General features: G+C 45.3%; 1 protein-coding gene across 2 annotated transcripts in view; it reads right to left on the bottom strand.

Annotated features, from left to right (window-relative positions):
* The window catches only part of csrnp3 (cysteine-serine-rich nuclear protein 3), a 284,514-nt gene that overhangs the window by 44,189 nt on the left and 213,947 nt on the right, over window positions 1–26,378 (bottom strand). The window contains exons 1-2 of one of the 2 annotated variants that reach the window (XM_070874588.1): window positions 10,231–10,290; window positions 9,776–9,948 (exon numbers count right to left, since the gene is read on the bottom strand). In XM_070874588.1, coding sequence (XP_070730689.1) covers window positions 9,776–9,923 — 148 coding nt within the window. In that variant the 5' untranslated portion in view covers window positions 9,924–9,948; window positions 10,231–10,290. Of the gene's footprint in view, window positions 1–9,775; window positions 9,949–10,230; window positions 10,291–26,378 lie in introns of those variants that run through there. The other variant, XM_070874581.1, reaches the window with a different exon arrangement.

The following is a 26,378-nucleotide window of genomic DNA, read 5'->3' as shown; positions in this document are numbered from 1 at the left end:
TCGGCGGGGGGGAGGGAAGCGGGTGTCAGGGCGGGGCGGGGGGACGAGCGGGTGTCAGGGCGGGGCGGGGGGAGCGGGTGTCGGGTTGGGTCTGGTCGGCGGGGGGGGAGGGAAGCGGGTGTCAGGGCGGGGCGGGGGGGGGAGCGGGTGTCGGGGCGGGGCGGGGGGACGAGCGGGTGTCAGGGCGGGGCGGGGGGAGCGGGTGTCGGGTCGGGTCTGGTCGGCGGGGGCAGGGCGGGGGGGGGCGCGAGTGTCGGGTCTGGTCGGGGGGGGGGCGCGAGTGTCGGGTCTGGTCGGGGGGGGGGGAGCAGGAGCTGGCCATGGGAGGAGTCTCATTCACGCAGTGAGGCCATTCAGCCAGGGCTAGGGGCTGCGTGCTTCGGGCCCCTCCCACACAGTTCGGGACCTGGCTCCGCCCCCCCCCACAGCTCGTGCTGGCTGCACTGAGGGCCAGAGGACCTGCAAGTAGGTGGAGAATACCGAAGATTTTTTTAGGCGCCGTTTTAGGCGCGAAAAACGGGCGCCCAGCTCGGAGGGGCGCCCGTTTTTTTTCTTGTGGAAACTTGGGCCCAAAGAGTTAAGCAGAGTACCCTGCTTCAACGCTTGGTCATTTAAGGTTGAAAACGGTATGCTGGAGCTAACCTATCAATTTAATACAAATCTATTTCCATATCTTTCCAAAGTATTTCCAGGTTCATAAAATTACTTGAAGTATGTATTTTCCAATAGTTTCTCTTTTACAGTGCTAAAGATTCTACTCCATGTGAAATATGTAGTGAATAAAATTCCATCCCATTTCATATACTATCATGACACTGACTAGCAATCCATTATTTCATAATGAAACTGCTGGGTTCTGAATTTCTGACACAGTGTGCAGCACAGCAGTTAACTTGGGTTACTGCTGGGTGTTGCAATTTTGCTGAAATAGAAATGGTGCAGCAACATGTTGATTCATTCAGAGCAATTTGTCTATTTCTCCACGCATATGTTTTGCAGAAATCGAGTTGTATGTCTTTACACAAGGTGTAAGAAACCATCTTTCGAACAAGAAGAAGAGATCCCTAAAGAAATAACATCTGGCAAGCATAAATAATAGCAGAGCTGGCTGCACTCCATAATGTAAGCACTTTCTAATACTTCCTCAGCTACGTGAAAAAAAAAATTAGAGCATGTCAAAAGATTGAACAAAATAAATATAAAGCATCTGGTTTCTCAGCAAAATGCTAGCTGAGCTACACCAAATATAATATTCAAAATATGCTCCAAATTGTATATGCTGAGTTTTGATTAATGAGCAGCACAGTGTGAATTCAAGACTCACTCTTCCTGAAGCTACTGCTGGGACTCTGTTTGAGGAATCATCTGTCAGCTAGTTCAAGAGAATTGAGTCAGTGACTTGACAATTGGATCTCATCATCTACGTACTTGCAAAAATATAATTTCCCTCTCTCCCTCCCATGGATATTCCAGAAGAAAACAGTAATCTTACTTCCAAGGGAAGCCCAAGTACAAATACCAGACGACACTGTGATTTGAACTCCGAGTGAAGGATCCAACATTGCTGTGGGCATTGTAGCTTCTCAACTGCATTTTAGTGGCCTAATGTAACCCACACATTACTGTGGGTCCACACAATCTCCCAATTACATTATCATTCGTCATTTTGAAAAAAACATATTTATAAATATCCAAGTTTCATTTATTTCCAATACAAATGTGTCTCAAAAGCTAAACAGCACATTGTATCAGTTTTTAAGCAATTATTCCAGACGTGGAGGCAATGAGAACCATAATTTAATTTAAAACATGAATTCACTGTAAATTTTATGAATTTCCACTACAAAACACTGAAAAGTACATGCTAGCAATGCTTATTATTTCATGTGAGGGGATGAGGCTCACATTTCTTTTCACAATATGTGTGTCTTTTTTTACTTGATAATGTGCCAACTGTGGATGTGTAACCTGCTGCCAGGACTGGGCCAATACTGATGAGAACCAGCTGTTAAGAACAGCATGAAAATGGCCTGAGGAATACTCCCTCTGTGCAAACTCAGTGCCTCTCCATAGTGAGATTGGAACTTTTGTGGTGTGTGAGATTGTAGGTCTATGCTCCCTGTGTCCACAATACTGTGCCTTAGTGTTTCATACTGCCAGTCAGGACTTTAAAAAAAATTAAGTTATCTGTTGCAAAAGCAATATTTTGCCTGCTTATACTTAACAAAGGGGTTCAGTTTTCATTCTGCTCCAACAGTCTTTCAGTGCTGGAGGGAGCTGTGGATAACCAGTAAGCACACTTAAAAAGGTGATCAACAGGGGATAGAGTGAGTAAATTAAATCAGCAAGCACAACACGGAGTAGGAACTGTTTAATGTTGACAAAGTCCATGGAATTTGGTGCTGTAAACTAAGCTTTCATGTTTCTGACTGTTACCATGCATATTTCTAAGCAATGGAGAAATGTTAGACTGGTTCATGCAAACATATTCAAACGTTCTAAACCTTCATAATGTTTATATCTTATCTCAATATCTGCAATCGGCTTAAATTTGGAAACTTAACAAGCTTTTAGTCTCTCTTATAAAATATCTGGGGCCCTTCCATTTGAATCAATTTTTTTTGAGCACATATTCATGTAATTCTGAGATATGTGAACTAAAATGTAATCCTATCCACAATAGTTACTTGGTGCAGAATATTAGATACGACCTGCATTAGTCACTAGCAGTGCTCGTCACACATTGCAACAATAACAATTTACATTTCTATACTGCTTTCCAGATTACAGATAATGCCTCACAGCATTTAACAAGTTGGAAAAAAGAAGACACCGAACAGTTAAAAGGGAAGAAAAAAAAGGTGATGGAAAGCCGATGGCACAGTTAAGGGAACATGTTTTTAAAAGTCTCTTGAAAAGGATACCTCCCAGCTTCTTCATCAACTCCCAACTTCTTTTCCTCCTGTTTCCACCTGCCACAATGTTGCTCTTTCCATCAACTTACTCAACAACTCTTTCACTTCCGCCTTTTCTACGCCCATTCGCACCCAAAGATGTTGGTCTGAGGCCTTACTGAAATTGGGGCTCAGGCCTCATCAACATGAAACCAGAGAGCAGTGAAAATCAATTGGGTGTGTCATTAGGAATTTTGGTCAGATCAGCTAGGTCCTAGGGGAGGAGGCCAAGGGGGTGGGTGGGCGAGCCCGGGCCCGCAGCACTTTTGTAAGTCAAATCATTAAAAAACTTCTGTTCTTTTTTGTGGGCAGCCTGCAGCGGACACTTTAAGGACCACTGGTTAGGCCGCTGAAGACCCGGCTCATGCTCCGTCACGTTGATGACCAATTTTACATTGGGGTCCTAAAACAGCGTTAGAACCCAGTTTGCACATTCAAGGTGTCTAGCGCCTATATCAGGGAGGCTTATGGAAGGGAGTCACAGCATGCAGGGAGGTTCTTTTCGCTTCCAATGGGCGGAAAAGACCTCCAAGGAGACCAATGCAGCCTGGTTGCACAACGAACAGGAGGGCACAAGCAGGGATGTCGTCAGGAGGACCAGGCTACAGTGGCGCAAACCTTTCAATGATCTCAGTAGATCACAAAACTTTACTGCAAAGCCACATTCAATCTCATCCTGCTGTGCCACTCATCACATCCCCATCACTCTGCCTTCCTTACCCTACTCCTGCACATCCTTACTCACACCAACTTACCTTGCATCTCCACCCATCCCTCTCTCTCTATCTACATTATCATTTCCTCATCTCACAAGCCACTCCTCATCCTATTCCAATCAAACCAACTAATGACACAAAAGGGTAGGCATTTGGATGTTTTAGTCAATGTTCATGTAAAGTTTCTGTTATTGTGCTGTCAAACATTGAAACCTTTATTCTCAACACTTTGCGTTCATGGACAGATTTGTGCGCACCTTTGGAAGTGGCTCAGTGAGTTGCAGTGAAAGGTGAGACATAATGGTTCCTCCGCAATGGTGATGAGTGTGAAAGGAATGGCTTGGACATTGTAGGGATGCTTTCTGGCGCTGGTGTGGGGTGGTGCCTGCAATCGGGACCTGATGCCCTGTGTCCTGTGCAGCATCAGTTGATTGAGAAGTAGTTTGATGTTGTTGTTGGTACTGCTGGTATTCCTGGTGCTGCTGGTGTACCTTGTGATGTTGGTATTGGGGTTGATCGTGATGGGATTTTGAGGACTTAGGTGAGATTTTTTTAAAGGGCATCGATACTGATAGAATAGATGGCAAGTGAGATTGAGATGACAGAAGCGATCTGTCAGTGGTAAGAGAGGTTTTTCCAAGGAGGTGACAGTGCATAGAGAGTTTACTCCAAACACTTCCAACCTGCATAAAGCTTAAATGTGACTTTCAAATCCTGAATATAAGAACATAAGAAATAAGAGCAGGAGTAAGTCATTCAGCCCCTCGAGCCTGGTTCACCATTCAATAAGATCATGGCTGATCTTCTACCTCAGTTCCACTTTCCTGCACTATCCCCATAACCCTTGATTCCCTTACTATCCAAAAATCTATCGATCTCGGTTTGAATATACTCAACGACTAAGCCTCGACAGCCCTTTGGGGTAGAGATTTCCAAAGATTCACCACCTTCTGAGCGAAGAAATTTATCCTCATCTCAGTCCTAAATGGCCGACCATGTATTCTGAGACTGTGACCCCTGGTTCTAGACTCCGCAGTCAGGGGAAACATTCTCCCTGCATCTACTGTGTCAAGCCCTGTAAAAATGTTATATGTTTCAATGAGGTCATCTCTCATTCTTCTAAAGTCTAGAGAATGTAGGCCTAGTCTACCCAATGAAGGCTCCAGCTTCTGAGATTGAAAAGTGAACAGCTGTGAAATGATAGTTTTTATACCACATTTGCAGCTATCAATTATTCAGAAGAATGGATACTGATGGAACACCCAACCTACTTACCTGACGTGATCCCTAAAGCGCTATGAACCTCATCAAAAATCTGGAAAAATGCTAAGTACAGCACAAGATGGTCTTTAATTGCTTTTTAACAGCCTCTTAACAATCTAAGTTGTGTCCCCCATCACTTAGTGTCGGGTCTGTTCAGTGCTGACAGACCTGACCTCTGGGAGACTAGCGTGGAAGCTGGTTGACAGAAAGCTCCTAAGCCGCTGTCAATCATTTCAATTTTGCCAGCTGACCTGCCTCCGATCCCGCCCTCTCAGCGCTGGTAAAATTCTGATCAAAGAGTGGGACAGCGGCAGCGATAGTGGGGAGGGAGCAGATAAAAGGCTAGATTCTGAGCTCCAGATTGCACCACAGTTTCCCCCTATCTGGGAGATACAGCTGGAAGTTTGCAGAGATCAGCAAGGAACAGCATCACCTTTCTTGGAGAGCAAGCTTGGAGAACGCAATCGAAGGTAAGTAAAATGAAAAGCTTAGTTTAATTGTGACAGAAAAACATGATAGATAGGCATGACAAAAATAGTGTGACAGAAATTGCATGGGGCAAGAGGTTGGTTACTTTACCAGATGTGTGTGCTTTTGCAAGATACATTTTAATATATTATTGATGAAAAAAAATGATGATGGATAGCTAAAAATCAGTATGGAATCAGAACCATACATAATGGATAAAGGGAGAGAAAAGAAGAGACGGAAACAGAGATATTTATTGTAATAGAAATAACTGGAATGGAAAATACAGCAAGGAAGATAAAGACTGAAAGAAAAACAAGATAAGGGAACTTGAAGAAGTTGAAGGTAATGCAAGAAACAAAAAAGGAAGGTGAAGGAATATTCTTTAAAAAAGTATACTTTGACAAAACTGAATACATTGTGAGACTAGAGCATTAGCTCTACGCTGCAATATGAGCTCAGAATACTGATTGCATACTCTCCCATTTCATAATTTACATTACCATTACCATTAAATCATCATCATATTGAGGGACATAAATGAAAATTTCCATTTTATGCATACTATTAATGAAGCAATGTAATTATTTTTTAAATATTATTGAGCGAAGATGGCCTTAGTCACAGCCATTAAAATATCTAATGCATGAGGGATAATGGCCCCAAGTTTCCACACGCGGCGAAAAAGGCGCCCCCCAGAGCTGAGCACCTGTTTTTCGCGCCGAAAACGGCGCCTAAAAAAAACCTCGGTATTCTCCACCTCCCTGCAGGTCCTCTGGCCCTCGGCGCAGTGCAGCAGGAACTGTGGGGGGGCGGAGCCAGGTCCCTGCGCTGAAAACAGTGCCGGGATCTCTGCACATGCGCGCTACAGTCGGCACGCAAGTGCAGTAGCTCCAGGCGCCCGAAACTGTGTGGGAGGTGCCCGAAGCACGCAGCCCCTAGCCCTGGCCAAATGGCCTCACTGGGGCTGCGTGAATAAGGCTCCTCCCACGGCCAGCTCCTACTTCCTCCCGACCCGACTCGACTCCCGCTTCCCGCCCCCCCACACCGGACCCGACACCCCCCCCCGCGCCTCCGGGCCCGACCCGACTCCCGCTCCCCCCCCCCCTGCCCGCCCCTGGGACCGGACCCGACACCCGCTCCCCCCCCCAGAACCCGACCCGACGCCCGCTCCCCCCCACCCCGCCTCCGGACTGGATCCGACCTGACCTCCCTCCCCCCGACCTGACTCCCCTCTCCCCCTCTCTCCCCCCGACCCGAACCGACCTGACCTCCCTCCCACCACCCCCCCCGACCCGACCCAACCCAACCCAACCCAACGCCACCTACCTGTAAATCTGGTGCTGGGGACGGGCGCTGCCCGAAGTCTCGGGCCTAGCCCGTTCAGCCTCCCTCCCCCTTCTCCTTCCCCCCCACCCCCCCCAAGCTCCCGGTGCTGCAGTCGGTAAGTAGAAAATGTTTTATTTATTGATTTTAAAAAAAAAATTATTTCTTATTAATTTTTTTTGATTGATTTATTGGTTGATTTATTGATGTATTTATCATTTATTATTGATGATGGCTCTTTATTTGTAAAACTGAAATGTTTCATGTTTGTAAACTTCCCTTTAAACACCCCCCCCACCCCACCATTCCCTACGCCTGATTTGTAACCTACGCCTGATTTTTTAAAGTGCAGACAAGGTTTTTTCAAGCGTACAAAAATCTTCACTTACTCCATTCTAAGTTAGTTTGGAGTACGTTTTCACTGTGGAAACTTTGAAATCAGGCGTCAGTGGCCGGACACGCCCCCTTTTGAAAAGAAAATTCTGTTCCAAAGTGAAACTGTTCTACCTGACCAGAACTGGAGCAAACTAAATGTGGAGAATTGCAATTTCTAAGATACTCCGTTCTACACCAGTTGCTCCTAAAAATCAGGAGCAAATCATGTGGAAACTTGGGGCCAATATCTCATAGGCCTGCCAGTCAATTTTTAGGACAGCCATTTTTTTCTTCAAAATTTCCATCAGTGTCCAGAGTGAGTGTCTTGTGTTGACAGAGACAGAAACTCATTTCGTTCCAATATGTGTCTTTTGTTTAAAGTTTAGGTCAATATATCCAGGGTGATGACTAATGTTCCCTGTAAGCTGCGCTTTGTTCTGCACAGCCTGTTTCTTTTGATGCGTGGTCCTTTTAAATTTCTGCGCATGTGCGGTATTTACAATATAAATGTCGGTGAGCGGGCTGCGCAGGTTTACTGCCCGGCCACGCACCTTAGGGGGAACATTTGTGATGACAGTATAAATGTAAGTAATTGCGGTTGTTGGATGTGGTAGAGTACCTTTAACTAGTCTAACTGCACTGCTAGAAAATGGATGTTAATAACACAAGTTTCTGAAGTTTGAAAAATCGATTCCTAAACAGAAGTTGTACCTTTTACAAGTGTGGAGTCTCATTCCTTCAGGTTTTACTTATTGTTGGAAATTTAAAAAAATATATATTTGTTTTAACTTTTTTGTTCTGTCTCTTTTATCTCTCTCTTTTAATCCCATCTGGCTTCCTCTCTAATTCACTTTCTGTACATGATTTGGTATTGAATTAAATATTCTAATTTACACTACCTGGTTTAGACTCTGTGTAACTCAGTAAGGAGTCTTCAATCCGATTAGTTGAGGAGACACGCTGTTGCAGAAATCAAGCGCAGACAGCGGAAAGAGCGTGCGGTAAACCAGTCCCACCCACCCCTTCCCTCAACGACTATCTGTCCCACCTGTGACAGAATCTGTGGCTCTCGTATTGGTCTGTACAGCCACCTAAGAACTCATGTTAAGAGTGGAAGCAAGTCTTCCTCGATTCCGAGGGACTGCCTATGATGATGATGATGCACACAGGTCCCAGATCCCCTGTAGAGGGCGCCGCGCTATTTCTGTGGGCAAGTGTAAGTGTAATGAACCGCTTGTGTCGTTTGTTCGCCGCTGACCACAAAATCTGTGCCAATATTTATTAGTTCTCAGGATATGGACATCATTGGCAGGGTCACAGCCCTGAGAAGGTGACAGTGGGCCTTCCAGTGAATATTTTTTTAATAACTGATAGGCTTGCTAGATTATTTTGGAGGGAATTAAGAATCAGCCACACAGTATGAAACACATGCAAGTCAGACCAGGTAAGGCTGGCAGGTTCTCTTTCCTGCAGGACAGTAGTGAACCAGCAGCTTTCATGCTCACTTTTCTGCTGCCAGTACACAAATTATGAGATTAATTGAATTTAATCTCATAATTTGCTATGGTAAGATTTGAACTCATAATCTTGCGATTGCTAGTCTAGTACCATCACAACACTATAATACCCAACCAACACATAACTGAGGGAAAGATGCCGGGCACCTGGGACCTGGCTTGCAGCATTGGAGGGTCATTGGACAGAACTTAATGGCCAATAAATTCGAGGGCCAATTTCTGCCATACAATTGATCAAAAAGCAGACAGAGGCTTTAAAAAAAATGGTCTACTTTCCAGATCCCATGGGCCTATATGGAATGAGGGCTACAGTGAATTATCTGCACCTCTTGCTCAGGCAGTGCCCCAGTTGTGCTACAATACCCAATTTAAAATTTTGGCTGGAGTAAAAATCGGACCGGCCGCCCGATATACATCTTCCCAATTTTCCTGGTCATTGAAGTCAATGGCAAGGAAGATCATTAGAAGTTTACAATGGGTGGCCGATCATAGAACACACCTTTGCACTATTGCCAAAAGTTAAAATTACTTTCTAAGCATCTACATTATTCATGTTTGATTAATCACATGTATCGTGCAGATTGTTAAAAACGAGTAGCTGATTCAATGAGACAGGAAGTGGGCCTCTAATGCCGCCACTTATGGGGACATATTTTCATTTAATTAGATGAGGCAATATGGTCGATATTGTATAGCACTTATATGGTTGAATCATAACATTTTACAGTACAGAAGGTGACCATTTAGCTCATTTGCACATGCCAGCTCTCTGAAAGAGTTATCTACTTAGTCCCAATCCCCTCCTTAAACATTTCTTTTTCAATACCTGCTATGGTGTCCGGAAGTCAGCCGGAGCACACTGCCCGGCATCAGCTGAGGTGTAGAAGTCTGCGGAGGAGCCCTCATAGGCTCGAGCTCATGAACATCTCATGAGTCCCAACATGAGCAACATTAGCCTTCCACCAACTTTGCTGAGGCCACTATGGGAGCACCTTGTACGAACAGTAAACTACTGGCTCTGATTTTAACTACCCCCACTTGGCAGAAATCAGACCCGGTTTTGGGGGGGGGGGGCGGGTGACAGTTACAATGAGGCCAGTCACGTACCCACTCTGATCTCTTGCAACTGTATTGTATTATTAAAAAATATACTTACGAGTAAAATGACTGGAAGTGGACGGGTTGACACTGTCGCCACTCTCTGCACTCTCGCTGCCAGAGATTTCATCATCCGACTCCCTTACTGAGGAACATGGAGAGGCTCCTTCAACATCTTCAAACTTTCTCTTCAAAATCCCACTCATGGTGTTTTCAAATTATTAACAGCAACTGTAACAAAAATGTATATTTAATGGAATAATGTATCTCAATTTACATTAAACAAGAAAAAGACACTGAACCCATCGTTGATTATATCTGGAATTTGTAAGATATTAACTGTAGTAATAAAGAGCAATTAAAGCTGCAGCAGCCATAGGTTTCTCAATTACAGGACGAGCTAAACAGAATTATCTTCAAAATAATAGATTTTGTCTTGTGCGATCTATTTTTCAGATCTTGTAACTGAAGCGAGAGTTCAGTGATGCAGGTTTTGACACATATAGCACTGACCTTTGCTCTTTACTCTGGTTTCAGATTCCGTGATTAGCAAGAGCTGCAGGTTAAATGCACAGATCAGCAGTATGAGTCTACAAACTGCGCGCAACTGTTCTTGATTCCCTGTGCGGACAGTTAAAGCTCTTAAAAATGGGCAGAGCAGTCAGCAATTTTTCCTACAAGCAGACATCTCGGGCTCCGAGGAGAAATACATATAATTTTGAGGTCTTGTTTTATTTTTGTGTATTCCTCAGAACTCCTGATTATTTTTTGTCAGGTTCACAAAAGCATTTGTTGTGTTGATTCATGAGAAAGGATTAACTTTGTGATTCATAAAAAATGACTGGGTTTCATTCTGCCTCTGACAATCAGTTTGTGATTGGACACATGCTTGGTCAAGGAGGTGATTTGTGTTCTACTCTACATTTACAAAGCGTTGTAATTAAAAAAAAGCACCAAGTTGTACTGGCAATTAAATGAATGTGTCTGCCACTATTGACTTGGCTTTAAGTAACCTACCATGTCATGCTTACTAAGCAACTAAAGCTATTCCAGACCTGAGGTAAGAGGGTTAAATGCTTGTCTGCTTGTAAATTACAAAATAAGATGGCATTGTTCAGTACTTTATTTGGAACTGAACATTTGGAGTAAATGTTTACTTTAAGCCTCTGGATGTGCTTTATAGCATTCAAAATACAAGTTTTTAATCATACAAATCCACACATAGGATTTTTGGAACATTTTGAATTCACAGCAATTCCACAAATTAACTCCCACTGACTAAAAGTACCACTTGAATAACAGTTGGAACTATAATAATAAATTGATTTTCAGGTTAATTCAGGATGTGCTTACACTACTATGTTAATGTCTGCTCGGGTTTTCTGTTTCAACCACTGTATAACATCCAGTTTGCATTATAGAAACATAGAAACATAGAAAATAGGTGATCGGAGTAGGCCATTCGGCCCTTCGAGCCTGCACCATCATTCAATAAGATCATGGCGAATCATTCACCTCAGTACTCCTTTCCTGCTTTCTCTCCATACCCTTTGATCCCTTAAGCCTTAAGGGCCATATCTAACTCCCTCTTGACTATATCCAACGAACTGGCATCAACAACTCTCTGCGGTAGGGAATTCCACAGGTTAACAACCCTCTGAGTGAAGAAGTTACACCTCATCATCTCAGTTCTAAAGGGGTTACTCCTTATCCTTAGAATGTGTCCTCTGGTTCTGGACTTCCCCAACATCGGGAAAATTCTTCCTGCATCTAACCTGTCCAGTCCAGTCAGAATTTTATATGTTTCTATGAGATCCCCTCCCATCCTTCTAAACTCCAGTGAATACAGGCCCAGTCGATCCAGTCTCTCCTCATATGTCAGTCCTGCCTTCCCGGGAATCAGTCTGGTGAACCTTTGCTGCACTGCCTCAATAGCAAGAATGTCTTTCCTCAGATTAGGAGACCAAAATTGAACACAATATTCCAGGTGAGGCCTCACCAAGGCCCTTTACAATTGCAGTAAGACTTCCCTGCTCTTATACTCAAATCCCCTAGCTATGAAGGCCAACATATCATTTACCTTCTTCACCGCCTGCTGTACCTGCATGCCAACTTTCAATGAATGATGTACCATGACACCCAGGTCTCGTTGCACCTCCCCTTTTCCTAATCTGCCACCATTCAGATAATATTCTGCCTTTGTGTTTTTGCCCCCAAAGTGGATAACCTCACATTTATCCACATTGTACTGCATCTGTCATGCATTTGCCCACTCACCTAACCTGTCCAAGTCACCCTGAAGCCTCTTAGCGTCCTCCTCACAGCTCACACTGCCATCCAGCTGAGTGTCATCTGTAAACTTGGAGATATTAAACTCAATTCCTTCATCTAAACCATTAATGTATATTGTAAATAGCTGGGGTCCCAGCACTGAACCCTGCGGCACTCCACTCGTCACTGCCTGCCATTCCAAAAGGGACCCATTTATCCCGACTCTCTGCCAACCAGTTCCCTATCCATGTCAGTACGTTACCCCCAATACCATGTGCTTTAATTTTGCACACCAATCTCTTGTGTGGGACCTTGTCAAAAGCCTTTTGAAAGTCCAAATACACATCCACTGGTTCTCCCTTGTCCACTCTACTAGTTACATCCTCAAAAAATTCTATAAGATTTGTCAAGCATAATTTCCCTTTCATAAATCCATGCTGACTTGGACCGATCCTGTCACTGCTTTCCAAATGCACTGCTATTTCATCTTTAATAATTGATTCCAACATTTTCCACACTACTGATGTCAGGTTAACCGATCTATAATTACCCGTTTTCTCTTTCCCTCCTTTTTTAAAAAGTGGTGTTACATTAGCTACCCTCCAGTCCATAGGAACTGATGCAGAGTCGATAGACTGTTGGAAAATGATCACCAATGCATCCACTATTTCTAGGGCCACTTCCTTAAGTGGGATGCAGACTATCCGGCCCTGGGGATTTATCAGCCTTCAATCCCATCAATTTCCCGAACACAATTTCCCGCTTTATAAGGATTTCCTTCAGTTCATCCTTCTCACTAGGCCCTCGGTCCCCTAGTATTTCTGGAAGGTTATTTGTGTCTTCCTTCGCGAAGACAGAACCAAAGTATTTGGTCAACTGGTCTGCCTTTTCTTTGTCCCCCATTATAAATTCACCTGAATCTGACTGCAAGGAACCTACATTTGTCTTCACTAATCTTTTTCTCTTCACATATCTATAGAAGCTTTTGCAATCAGTTTTTATGTTCCCAGCAAGCTTTCTCTCATACTCTATTTTCCCCCTCCTAATGAAACCCTTTGTCCTCCTCTGCTGAATTCTAAATTTCTCCCAGTCCTCAGGTTTGCTGCTTTTTCTGGCCAATTTATAGGCCTTTTCCTTGGATTTAATACTATCCTTAATTTCCCTTGTTAGCCACGGTTGAGCCACCTTCCCCGTTTTATTTTTACTCCAGACAGGGATGTACAATTGTTGAAGTTCATCCATGTGATCTTTAAATGTCTGCCATTGCCTATCCGCTGTCAACCCTTGAAGTATCATTCGCCAGTCTATTCTAGCCAATTCATGTCTCATACCATCGAAGTTACCTTTCCTTAAGTTCAGGACCCTAGTCACTCTCCTTCTCAATAATGAATTCTACCATATTATCGTCACTCTTCCCCATGGGGCCTCGCACAACAAGATTGCTAATTAGTCCTTTCTCATTACACATCACCCAGTATAGGATGGCCAGCCCTCTAGTTGGATCCTTGACATATTGGTCCAGAAAACCATCCCTAATACACTCCAGGAAATCCTCCTACACCGTATTGCTACCAGTTTGGTTAGCCTATCTATATGTAGATTAAAGTCACCCATGATAACTGCTGTACCTTTATTGCACGCATCCCTAATTTCTTCTTTGATGCTGTCCCCAACCTCACTACTACTGTTTGGTGGTCTGTACACAACTCCCACCAGTGTTTTTTGCCCTTTGGTATTCCACAGCTCCACCCATACAGAGTCCACATCATCCAAGCTAATGTCCTTCTTTACTATTGCTTAAATTTCCTCTTTAACCAGCAACGCTACCCCACCTCCTTTTCGTTCCTGTCTATCCTTCCTGAATGTTGAATGCCCCTGAATGTTGAGTTCCCAGCCTTGGTCACCCTGGAACCATGTCTCTGTGATGCCAATTATATCATATTCATTAATTGCTGCCTGTGCAGTGAATTTGTCCACTTTATTACGAATACTCCTTGCACTGAGGCACAGAGCCTTCAGGCTTGTCTTTTTAACATAGTTTGCCCTTTTAGAGTTTTGATTTTTGCCTTGGGTTTCTCTGCCCTCCACTTTTACCTTTCTTATTTCTATCTTTTGCTTCTGCCCCCATTTTACTTCCCTCTGTCTCCCTGCATAGGTTCCCACCCCACTGCCATATTAGTTTAACCCCTCCCCAACAGCACTCGCAAACACTCCCCGTAGAACATTGGTTCCGGTCCTGCCCAGGTGCAGACCGTCTAGTTTGTACTGGTCCCACCTCCCATAGAACCAGTTCCAATGTCCCAGGAATTTGAATCCCTCCCTTCTGCACCACTCCTCAAGCTACGTATTCATCTGCGATATCCTGCAATTCCTACTCTGACTTGCATGTGGCACTGGTAGCAATCCTGAGATTACTATCTTTGAGGACCTACTTTTTAATTTAACTCCTAGCTCCCGAAATTCTGCTTGTAGGACCTCAGCCCGTTTTTACCTATATCATTGGTACCTATATGCACCACGACAACTGGTTGTTCACCCTCCCCCTGAAAAATGCCCTGCAGCTGCTCCGAGACATCCGTGACCCTTGCACCAGGGAGGCAACATACCATCCTGGAGTCTCGATTGCGGCTGCAGAAACGACTATCTTTTCCCCTTACAATAGAATCCCCTACCACTATAGCTCTCCCACTTTATTTCCTGCCCTCCTATGCAGCAGAGCCATGCATGCTGCTGAAGCTCTCCCCTGATGATTCATCCCCCTCAACAGTACCCAAAACAATGTATCTGTTTTGCAGGGGGATGACCACAGGGGACCCCTGGACTATCTTCCTTCCACTGCTCTTCCTGTTGGTCACCCATTTGCTATCTGCCTATGTAACCTTTACCTACGGTGTGGCCAACTCACTAAATGTGCTATTCACGGCATGCTCAGCATCGTGGATGCTCCAGCATGAATCCACCCGCAGCTCCAGTGCCACAACGCGGTCTGACAGGAGCTGCAGCCAGACACACTTCCCGCACATGTAGTCATCAGGGACACTGGAAGCGTCCCTGGCTTCCCACATAGTGCAGGAGAAGCATAACACATGTCCAAGCTCTCCTGCCATGACTTATCCCTTAAATTAACTTAACTGGCAACAACAATGACAAAGGTTACCTACTGATAAAGGAAAAGAAAATGAAAAACTACTCACCAATCACCAGCCAATCACTTAGATAATTGGGGTAATTCTAATCTAACCCACTTGGCAGCAAACTGACATGATCAGATCGCTCGCCTGTTTTACACACCACCTTCTGATATTTTATTTTCCATGGACTACAAAACTAGATTTTTAAAGAATATTTGGTAAATTATGTCATATAGAACTACCACCTTATTAAATGAACTGTTTTGATAGACGATAGTTGGGCAGCAAAATATAAGGTTTATATGAAATGGATGCTGTTTTGAACCAAGGTCCCAGAGCTGAAAGGAATCAAAGATTCATAAAAATTCCAACACCAATTGAGCCCATTGTGCCTTTGCATTTGGTAGCTTTGCACCGAAGCTATGCACTTTAATCCCCTTTCTAGATTTTCTGTACCCTTTAATAATTTACTTTTTCAAGTATTTATCGAATTCTTCAATGCTGAGATAGAATAACCCCAACTAGCATGTCTATGGCAACAGATATACTCCCGGCGCCTCACAGAGAAGTACTGCATGAGGAGACAGGGAGCTTTATCGGAGATGTGCCATCTGGCCTAAAAGGACTTGTTGAATCGTCAAGCCCCCAGTACAAGTGACAGCAAAGTTACCAACACCCTCAATGTTTGCGCCTCAGGGACCTTTCAATCATCCTCAGGAAGTCAGCCTGTTTGCTTAGTACCTCTAAGATCACTGAACCCTTGGCCTCAATATTAACCCCTGTCCCCTATTTTAACATATTTAATGTTCTTTTTTTTAAATCCCTCCATGGCCTCGACCCTCCTTATCGCTTTAAGCTCCTCCAACCCTATAATCCCTCCCCCCCACCGCAGACCTCTGGGCTCTGCCTATTCTAGCCTTTTGAACATCCTCGATTTTAAATGCACCACCATTGGCAGTCGTGCCTTCAGCTGCCTAGGTCCTAAGCTCTGGAATTCCCTCCCTAAATCTCGCCTCCTCTCCACTTCTCTTTCCTCTTTTAAGATGCTCCTTAAAACCTATCTCATTGACCAAGCTTTTGGTCCTCTGCTCCCTTCTTATATGGCTAGGTCTTAAATTTAGTTTTTTTTGATAACACTCCAATGAAGCACCTTCTGACGTTTTATTACTTTAAAGGCTCTATATAAATACAAGTTGTTGTTGTTAAATCAGACACCCACAGTGCAATTGGGAGCCCGATTTAATTCACTGCTGCCCAGCAGTTGGGAAACCCAGCAGTGAAAGGGAGGCGGGAGCTAAAAGCTCCATAAGGTTAGTGCCGTTTCCAGCACTTCTTGTGGGCCAGGAGGAGCAGGACTGCTCCCCCTGGCTCTTCAAGGAAGCCTGTGGTCTCCCCCCTGCCGCGATGTCAGCTGTAGCTCAGCTTGATATGTCCTTACTATGCAGTACAAATGCACACGAGGCCCATACTAGAGAGAAGGTCACTCTGTGACCAGTAACCTTTATTAGCCAGCACTGAAGTGGAGAAGATGGCTGGAGCTTCCCCTTTTATACCTGAAAGTCCAGGTTAGGAGTGTCTCCCACAAGTTCACCACCTAGTGGTCAATGTTCTCGCGGTGTACAACTTAGGTCAGTTTATACATGGATTACAATGACAGTAGAATACATGAAATCACCTCCCCCCAAAGTCTTATTGGGATCACAGGTTAAGTCTCTCTGGTGGTTTACGCTCCCTTGTAGCGCGCCTGAGTTGAGGCTCCGGTTGTTGGGCGCTGGCCTGAGTGTCTGCTGTTTGCGGTGCCTCAGGCCTGTCCGGACTGCCAACAGTGACTGGGCTCTCCTCCACTTGGTTCCGGTGGAGTGCACTCTATGTCGTGTTCTTCCTCTGCTTCTTCTATGGGGTTGCTGAACCTCCTTTTAGTTTGATCCACGTGTTTGCGGCAGATTTGTCCATTGGTAAGTTTAACTACCAGAATCCTATTCCCCTCTTTGGCAATCACAGTGCCTGCGAGCCATTTGGGCCCTGCAGCATAGTTGAGGACAAAGACAGGGTCATTGACATCAGTACATCGCGCCCTCGCATCCTCGTCATAGTAGTCACTTTGTGACCGGTGCCTGCTCTCAACAATTTCTTTCATGGTGGGGTGTACAAGGGATAACCTAGTTTTGAGCGTCCTTTTCATTAGCAGCTCTGCAGGTGGAACCCCTGTGAGTGAGTGTGGTCGGGATCGATAGGCCAACAGGAAACGTGATAAGCGGCTTTGTAGGGAACCCCCTTGGATTCTGAGCATCCCCTGTTTGATTATCTGCACTGCTCGTTCCGCCTGGCCGTTTGAGGCCAGCTTGAACAGTGCCGTTCTGACATGGTTGACACCATTTCCTGCCATGAAGTCCTGGAATTCAATGCTTGTAAAGCACGGGCCATTGTCGCTGACCAAGATGTCCGGTAGACCATGGGCGGTGAACATTGCCCGTAGACTTTCTACCATGGCAGAGGATGTGCTTGAATTGAGAATGTCACACTCGATCCATTTGGAGTAGGCATCGACTACAATCAAATACATTTTTCCCATGAAAGGACCTGTGTAGTCCAGATGGATGCGTGACCATGGCTTGGTGGGCCAGGACCAGGGGCGAAGGGGGGCTTCCCTGGGCGCATTGCCCAGCTGGGCACACGTGCTGCACCTGCGAACACAAAGTTCCAGGTCTGTATCTATCCTTGGCCACCAAACGTGTGACCTGGCAATTGCCTTCATCGTGACAATGCCCGGGTGCTCATTGTGGAGTTCTCGGATGAACGCCTCTCTGCCCATCTGGGGCATGGCTACTCGGTTTCCCCATAGTAGGCAATCAGCCTGAATCGAGAGCTCATCCTTGCGCCTGTGAAATGGTTTAAATTCCTCAGGGCATGCCCTGTACGTGGCTGCCCAGTCCCCATTCAGGACACATTTCTTGACTAAAGACAATAGTTGTCCACACTTTGATCTGACGGGCTGTCACGGGTGAGCCTTCACTTTCGAAAGCTTCAACAGCCATGACCATCTTAGCAACATGCTCGGTTGACCCCTCGGTGGTGGCTATTGGGAGCCTGCTGAGTGCATCGGCGCAGTTTTCAGTGCCCGATCTGTGCAGAATTGTATAGTCATAAGCGGCTAATGTGAGTGCCCACCTCTTGTTTGCGGGCTGACGCATTTGCATTTGTGGCCTTGTTGTCGACCAAAAGGGATGTTAGGGGTTTGTGATCTGTCTCCAGCTCAAATTTCCTGCCAAACAGGCACTGGTGCATTTTTTTTTACTGCATATACACATGCAAGCGCTTCCTTTTCTACCATCCCATAGCTCCTTTCTGCCTGGGACAGACTTCTGGAGGCATAAGCTACTGGCTGCAACTGACCCTTGGCATTAACATGCTGCAACTGCAACACACACCCGACCCCATAGGACGACACATCGCACGTTAAAACAAGTTTCTTACACAGGTCATATAGCGTTAACAGATTGTTAGAGCATAACAAATTGCGTGCTCTGTCAAAAGCCCTTTCCTGGCTGTCTCCCCAGACCTATTCGCGACCTTTGCGTAGGAGCACGTGTAGCGGCTCTAACACATGCTCAATTTGGGAAGAAAGTTACCAAAATAGTTCAGGAGCCCCAGGAACGAACGCAGCTCCGTTGTGTTACGGGGTCTGGGTGCTCTCTGGATCGCTTCCGTTTTGGACGCAGTAGATCTGATCCCTTCTGCTGCTACCCTCATCTCCAGGAATTCTACCTCTGAAGCTAGGAAGACGCACTGCACCTTTTTCAGTTGCAGACCTACCCGGTCCAGTCTGCGTAGCACCTCCTTCAGGTTGTGGAGGTGTTCTTCTGTATCGCAACCCGTGATGAGGATGTCGTCTTGAAAAACCACCATCCTTGGAATCGACTTGAGGAGACTTTCCATGTTTCGTTGAAAGATCGCGGTGGCCGAGCGAATCCCGAATGGACATCTGTTGTACTCAAACAACCCCTTGTGTGTCGTGATGGTGGTCAGCTTCTTCGACTCACTCGCCAGCTCCTGGGTCATGTAAGCTGAGGTCAGGTCCAATTTTGAAAAATGTTTGCCACCGGATAGCGTCGCAAAGAGGTCCTCCGCTCTCGGTAGCGGGTACTGGTCTTGGAGTGACACCCGATTGATGGTGGCCTTGTAATCACCACATATCCTGACTGATCCATCCGCCTTGAGCACCGGCACAATCGGGCTCGCCCAGTCACTGAATTCGACTGGCGAGATGATGCCTTCCCTCAGCAGGCGGTCCAATTCGCATTCTATCTTTTCCCGCATCACGTACGGCACCGCTCTGGCCTTGTGGTGTACTGGCCTGGCGTCCGGGTTTATGTGAATCACTACCTTGGTCCCCATGAAAGTGCCAATGCCGGGTTGAAATAGTGAGTCAAATTTGTCCAGGACCTGTGAGCATGATATTCGCTCCACAGAAGAAATTGCATTGACATCGCCCCATTTCCAGTTCATGACAGCAAGCCGACTTCTCCCCAGAAGTGCGGGACCATCCACCGGGACAATCCAGAGTGGCAACCTGTTCTCTGAATCTTTGTGGGTCATGACTACCGTGGCGCTGCCTAGCACCGGAATGATCTCCTTTGTATATGTCAATCGGCAATAATTTTGGCCTCCTGGCCTTGGATGCCCACAACTTGTCGAACTGTTTGATACTCATCAGGGACTGGCTGGCCCCCGTGTCTAGCTCCATTGATACTGGGATGCCATTGAGGAGCACTTTCATCATTATCGGTGGCGTCCTGGTGTATGAACTGTATATGTGCTCCACATGAACACGCTGAACTTCAGCTTCCAGCGATTTCCCCCAGTGTCCATTTGGCCTCGTAGGGCATACATCGGGTCCGTCCTCCTCATACATCAACCTGGCTGCAGGCTTCCTGCATATACGCGCCAAGTGACCGCTGACATTGCAATTTCTGCAGGTATATTTCTGATACCTGCAAGCTCTGGCTGTGTGTTTGCCTTCACACCTCCAACATGAGCCGTTGTTGGAAACAAAAGGTCCATTACCAGTCGATCGTCTCTGACTATCTCTGTAACTGTCCTTAAATGCACCATTGGCAGATGTTGATGGCCCCATTACTGACCGCATTGTCCCTTGCGATGGCATGAATCGCCATTGAGTTAGCCATTGTCTCTGTTAAATTCCCCCTTTGGGTTCGACTACATGCTCGGGCATGTCCGATTGCCCCTGTCTGCCTAGAGAACGTGTGCCGCGTTAATAATGTTGACTCCCTGTCCATTTGCTGCATTTAAACCAAGATTTTTGTCAAACATCATTCTGGTCTCTTCCTCCCCTGAGATAAATGTCTGGGCCATCAAAGCCGCCGCTTCCAGGGTCAAGTCTTTGGTCTCAATCAGTTTCCAGAAAACCCCAGCTGCCCGATGCCCTCAATAAAAAAGTCTCGCAGTATCTCCGCTCTGCATGCATCTGGGAACTTACATAGGCTTACAGTCGCCAGAGGTCTGCCACGAAGTCTGGAATGCTTTGCCCTTCTCGCCGCCGGTGCGTGTAAATCCGGTGTCTCACCATGTGCATGCTGCTCGCCGGTTTAAAGTGTTCCCCGATCAATTTACTGAGCTCTTCGAACGTCTTGTCCACCGGCTTCTCTGGCGCTCGAAGGTCCTTCATCAGGGAGTACATCCTGGATCCACAAATCGTCAGGAGATGAGCCCTGCGTTTGTCGGCCAAATCCTATCCCAGCCATTCCTTAGTGACGAAACTTTGCTGTAGTCTCTCAATAAAATCATCCCAATCATCATCAACACAGTACCTCTCGTCTGTGCTGCTAGTGGCCATGCTCACGTGGTTTAAATCCCAGTTTCCTGTCGCCAATGATATGTCCTTACTATACATTACAAATGCACACGAGACCCATACTAGAGAGAAGGTCACTCTTTGACCAGTAACCTTTATTAGCCAGCACTGAAGTGGAGAAGATGGGTGGAACTTCCCTTTTTATACCTGGAAGTCTAGGTTAGGAGTGTCTCCCACAATTTCACCACCTAGTGGTCAGTGTTCTCACGGTGTACAATTTAGGTCAGTTTATACATGGATCACAATGACAGTAGAATACATGATGCAGATGGTAGCGCCAACTGAGTCAGAAGGTTGTGGGTTCAAGTCCCATGCCAGAGACTTGAGCACAAAAATCTAGGCCGACACTCCAGTGCCATGCTGAGGGAGTGCTGCACTGTCGGAGGTGTCGTCTTTCATATGAGACATTAAACCAAGGTCCCGTCTGCTCCCACAGGTGGGCGTAAAAGATCTCAATACACTATTTTGAAGAATAACAGGGGAGTTATCCACGGTGTCCTGGCCAATATAGATCCCTCCATCAACCTTAACTGGCCATTAACATACTGCTGTTTGTGGGATCTTGCTGTTGCGTTTCCTACATTACAACAGCGACTACAATTCCAAAATACTTCATTGGCTGTAATGTGCTTTGAGACGTCCAGTGGTCATAAAAGGCATTATATAAATGCAAGTCATTTTTTTTTCTTCCCTACCCTCTGTCAAGATGGCCGATTGTCCCACTCCTCTCGATGGCTGATGTATCCCCCCCCTCCCAATTGCTGGGACCACTCCCTAATGTCCCTGGCTGTGGCCTCCTGCCGCTGATTTTCACCTCCGGCCATTGGCAACGCTGTCAATTTGGCCGGCTGACGGGTGGCAATTGGGTCCCAAAAACTGAGAGAGATCTTGCCAAGCTCTTCAGCCGTTTATGTCCTTCCCCCCACGCTCCCCCGCCCCCGCCCCTCCAGTAAATATTGGTGCCCGTGTTTCACCATACAACCACTTATGCACACTACAACAATGAGCAGCAGAGCAGAGGCAGCAAAAAGTTTTGGAAACAGTTGCCAACCTCAAGATAAAATGGCCGGAATTTTCCGGGATGCTATTGGGCACGATTGGTGGTGGATCGGATGGGAAAGTTGTTATTTTTGACAGCGGGTCAGGAACCCGCTGTCATCCTTCCCCCCCCCCCCACCCTTGGGTGCTAGGCCACTGGCCTGGCCGAAACCCTCCCTGGTGGCCCAGTGGACCTAACTTAAATAATGGCAGCGGCTCTCTGCTTTAAGTGTAGGGGAGAGATGTGGTGACGCGTCAGCGTGATGATGTCATCAGCGCTACACTGATGACTGACAACAGAGGACAGTCCGCCCGCCCCCAACTTCTGCCCCTCTAGTGTGCGAACTTCCGCTCACTGCCGCACTTCCGCCCCCATTATGACCGATTTCCGGTCCGCTGGAAAAAAAAGCCAAAGAGTGGAATTTCGCTCAAGAGGCCACTGTGTGAACCGAGCTGGTATAAACAGCTGAAACAGGGTAGGTGTGCTGTGTTTCCGGAAGAGTGCCGATGATACATTATGAGTAAGGAAGCAGACGTATCCACATAGGTCTCCTCTATTATGTGCTTGTGTGCAGTGTGTGTGGGTATGTTCATGAAACATGTAATGCAAATTATGGAATACATTGCCTACCCCACATGCCTTGTGCTCACCTCCAGCTTGCAAAGACATCACAGCTAGATTTTCCTCATGTTATTGCCTGATTTTCAGTTGATGTTCAAGCAGCTGGTATTGGGAAATGGGCATAAGTCCCTCCCCACTGGAAATATGGTGAATTTGCTTCACAGTGCATTTTCAGGTGGGAAGGATCAGCTTTGGTAGAAGTACCCACCAGAAAGTGGCTTTTTACTTACATATTAATTTGTGGGTATATCAGTTCTACATGACATTTCCCGCTGTTCTGCGATGCAGAATATGAAACATAAGGAATGTCCACTGGCGTTCATGAATACTAAATAGTTGTAAGTTTACCTAGAGTATAGAAAGGATACAATAATATGAAGTAAGTGTACTTTCGCAATTTTTTCTTTGTTAGTACTTAAGTTCAACTGGATCAACTGGGCTTGTATTCACTGGAGTTCAGAAGAATGAGAGGGGACCTCATAGAAACGTTTAAAATTCTGACGGGGTTAGACAGGTTAGATGCAGGAAGAATGTTCCCAATGTTGGGGAAGTCCAGAACCAGGGGACACAGTCTAAGGATAAGGGGGAAGCCATTTAGGACTGAGATGAGGAGGAATTTCTTCACCCAGAGAGTGGTGAACCTGTGGAATTCTCTACCACAGAAAGTTGTTGAGGCCAATTCACTAAATATATTCAAAAAGGAGTTAGATGAAGTCCTTACTACTAGGGGAATCAAGGGGTATGGTGAGAAAGCAGGAATGGGGTACTGAAGTTGCATGTTCAGCCATGAACTCATTGAATGGCGGTGCAGGCTAGAAGGGCCGAATGGCCTACTCCTGCACCTATTTTCTATGTTTCTATGTCCGTGTGCCAATAGGTGTAAAGTATTCATGGTTTCCCTGCAGCACTATTACTGGCATCAGGTTCCCAATAGGATTCCCCCTATGGAGTACGAATGGAGGGATACACAAGGGAAGCTCTGTGCCCACTTGCTAGTACTCACACATGGGCAACTGTAAAACACAGCTAACTTTGGCAAGTAATCTGTGCTGCTGGAGGCTCCTCTTCCAAAAGTAGATCCAATGGCATCACTAAGATATGTGAATGCCTGATTAATTGTAATGCTTATTCGGAGGCACCCCAATCACAGTATGTCATACTTTCAGTGTCACTCCATGAAAGAATGAAAGAAAGCCTGTCAGGATAGTGAAGAGAATGGCCAGAATTTGTGGAATGGCACTCCAGGAAGTATTCTATCAGGAGAGGAGATGAAGAGAGGAGGAGCTTGGTGGATATGGAGGAAAATATCCAACAGTTAACTCTTAAACTACACAAGCCTTGCACGTTGAGCAAAACTAACTATACTGAAAGTCCAAACCTGAGTAAGGACTTCAAGCTTTCAAAGAATACATTTTTAATTGATATTTTGTGCATTTTTTAAACTTTGAACATACATTCTAATTTTTATTTTTTGAATTACTATTTTTGTTGAATTTCTTTGATGCTCTTCAGGATGAGGGATATCAGTGTTGAAGAATGAAACACTTCTGTGCCCAGTGTCAGCATCAAACACTCGCAGGTCAGGCATAGCATGGGCCAGATGAAGAGTACGGTTCCATTTACGGTAACATACCCTAATTTCTCCCTCTCTCCAACTCAGACCACCAGCTATTAATATTGTACAAATTTTCCTTTTCTCAAGCAGCAGCTCTTGTGACATTTCAGAATGCGATGACCAATTATTGCCAATATACAGGCGGTTTGCAAATTGGAATTTAACCTGCTAGAAACAAGGGTTGGAACTTCCCAGGCTTATTTCCCATAGAATCATGCGTGCTGAGATGGATTTACATCTAGGTACCAGAAGTGAAAGGAGAGTACTCTGTATTTGTATCTAACCTTTAGTGCCATGCAAATTCTCACAGTACAATTATCTGAGCAGTCACTTGTAAACAGGGTACATATTCTGATGTGAAGGATAAATGACTAAACTTGCCCATAATAACAGGAAACCAAATATTTAAAAAAAATAAAAGGGACTTACAACAAACACCTCACAACATTATCTATGTGCAGACATTCACCAAATGACTACGAAAGCCAACCAACAACACAGTTTACTTAAATATAGGCAAACACAAAAATAATGACCAAACAGGGGTACAGTTGCATTTAATTTAAGAGCAGATAAGTTCATGGAAGGATAAGCTGCAATTCTCAATTACACCCTACTTGTACTCAGCTTTGTTTTACTTCTATTTGAGTACTTGGTTCTTCTTATAGCATCATTCTCATTATCAAAAAACAAGTCTCAACAAATGTTCTTTCCATTTTATTTCCCTTGTTATGATGCTGCTCTTGCTTAATGCCATAAGGTCTTCCTAATTAAACTGGCACTCTGTAGCTGTATGGTGTATTTACTGTAATGCAAACCAAATTGTATGAGCTGCACTAAAATGTGTGGTGCAGAAAGTCATTCTGTTGAGCATGTAAAACTGATCTGAATGATGCACCTTTCTTGTTTTGAACAGTCTTTTGTAAATCTTTCCCTTCAGTTCTGCAGTACCTTCCTCAGGCATGCTCAGTCCCACTAGATAAGAGTATCTCATGATAGTACCACCTCCTTATACCACTAAAAAACTGACACCACATTTACAGGCCCTGAAAATCTACATTTGTAGTGGCAAATAAGGAGAGCAATGGCAGGGTAGTATAATTTGGAGGCTCATAATTCTCGGTGGGTCCCATTTCTGCCATTGTTCCACCCATTTTTCATTCCCCAAACATTCTGGTTTCGGTGGGATGTGCCACTTGCCACAGATACCCCTTGACCAGCACATATGTGCAAATAAGTTGGATCGCTTATGGTGTCAGAGGGTGTGATTTTCAAGTCACGCCCAAAATGGGCCTAAAGGTGGTGGTGTAGCTGCTCTGCTCACCCATTGGTGCAGATGTATGGCCCGAGACAGTTTGAGGCCCAGGCCTCATCAACATGCTGCAGCTCACTGTTACTGGGAGGGAGGGAAACTGGTTGGTCCTACACTGAGCCAATTGGCATGTCAGGCTGTGGGGCAGGAGTAGGCAATCCCGAAGGGGACCTTGAACGAGCGGCATCAGGCTGGAGAATATTTGAAGGTCTAGGAGGGGCAGCAGTGCTTCTGCTGACAAAAGGAAAATGGGTCATTTTTTTAAGCGACCACCAGTAATCCATTTAAAGATCACTGGTTAGGGCACTCAATGCTTCATACAACCAGTGCATTGCACTCTTTGAACAAAGGGGAATCATTTTTTCAGACACTGAAGGTTCTTTAATTTACAGTTCACAGTGAAGAAACTCAAAATGATTCATGTAGCCCACAACCTCTAAAAATATACTGGTTTCTAAGGAGACAAACCCAACAGTTCCTTTTTACTATACAAGCTGACATTAGGAATATTCTAAATGTATTCAGCATTTGGAGGATAGATATCTCTGCTCTGCAAACTTCTTGTTCAAAATATTACTTAGTGGTGTTTTATTGGGGAGAAATTATTGAATTCTTTAGCTATGTACTGTTTCGTATTTCTCCTTTTAATAGATTGTAGATTGAATTTTGGCAATAAGTTGAACCATTAGTTTTGGATAGAAATGAGGCATTTTGACATTACAGGTACAGCGTTGAGAATCCTGAGTTCCAGAATCCAGAATGTTCCGGAATCCGGACTCTGGGATGATTGGTGCCAGGGT

The sequence above is a fragment of the Pristiophorus japonicus genome, chromosome 3, assembly GCF_044704955.1.
Source record: "Pristiophorus japonicus isolate sPriJap1 chromosome 3, sPriJap1.hap1, whole genome shotgun sequence".
Taxonomy (NCBI): Eukaryota; Metazoa; Chordata; class Chondrichthyes; family Pristiophoridae; genus Pristiophorus; species Pristiophorus japonicus.
Note: the sequence above shows the minus strand (reverse complement) of the source record. Positions and strands in the feature narration are given on the sequence as shown.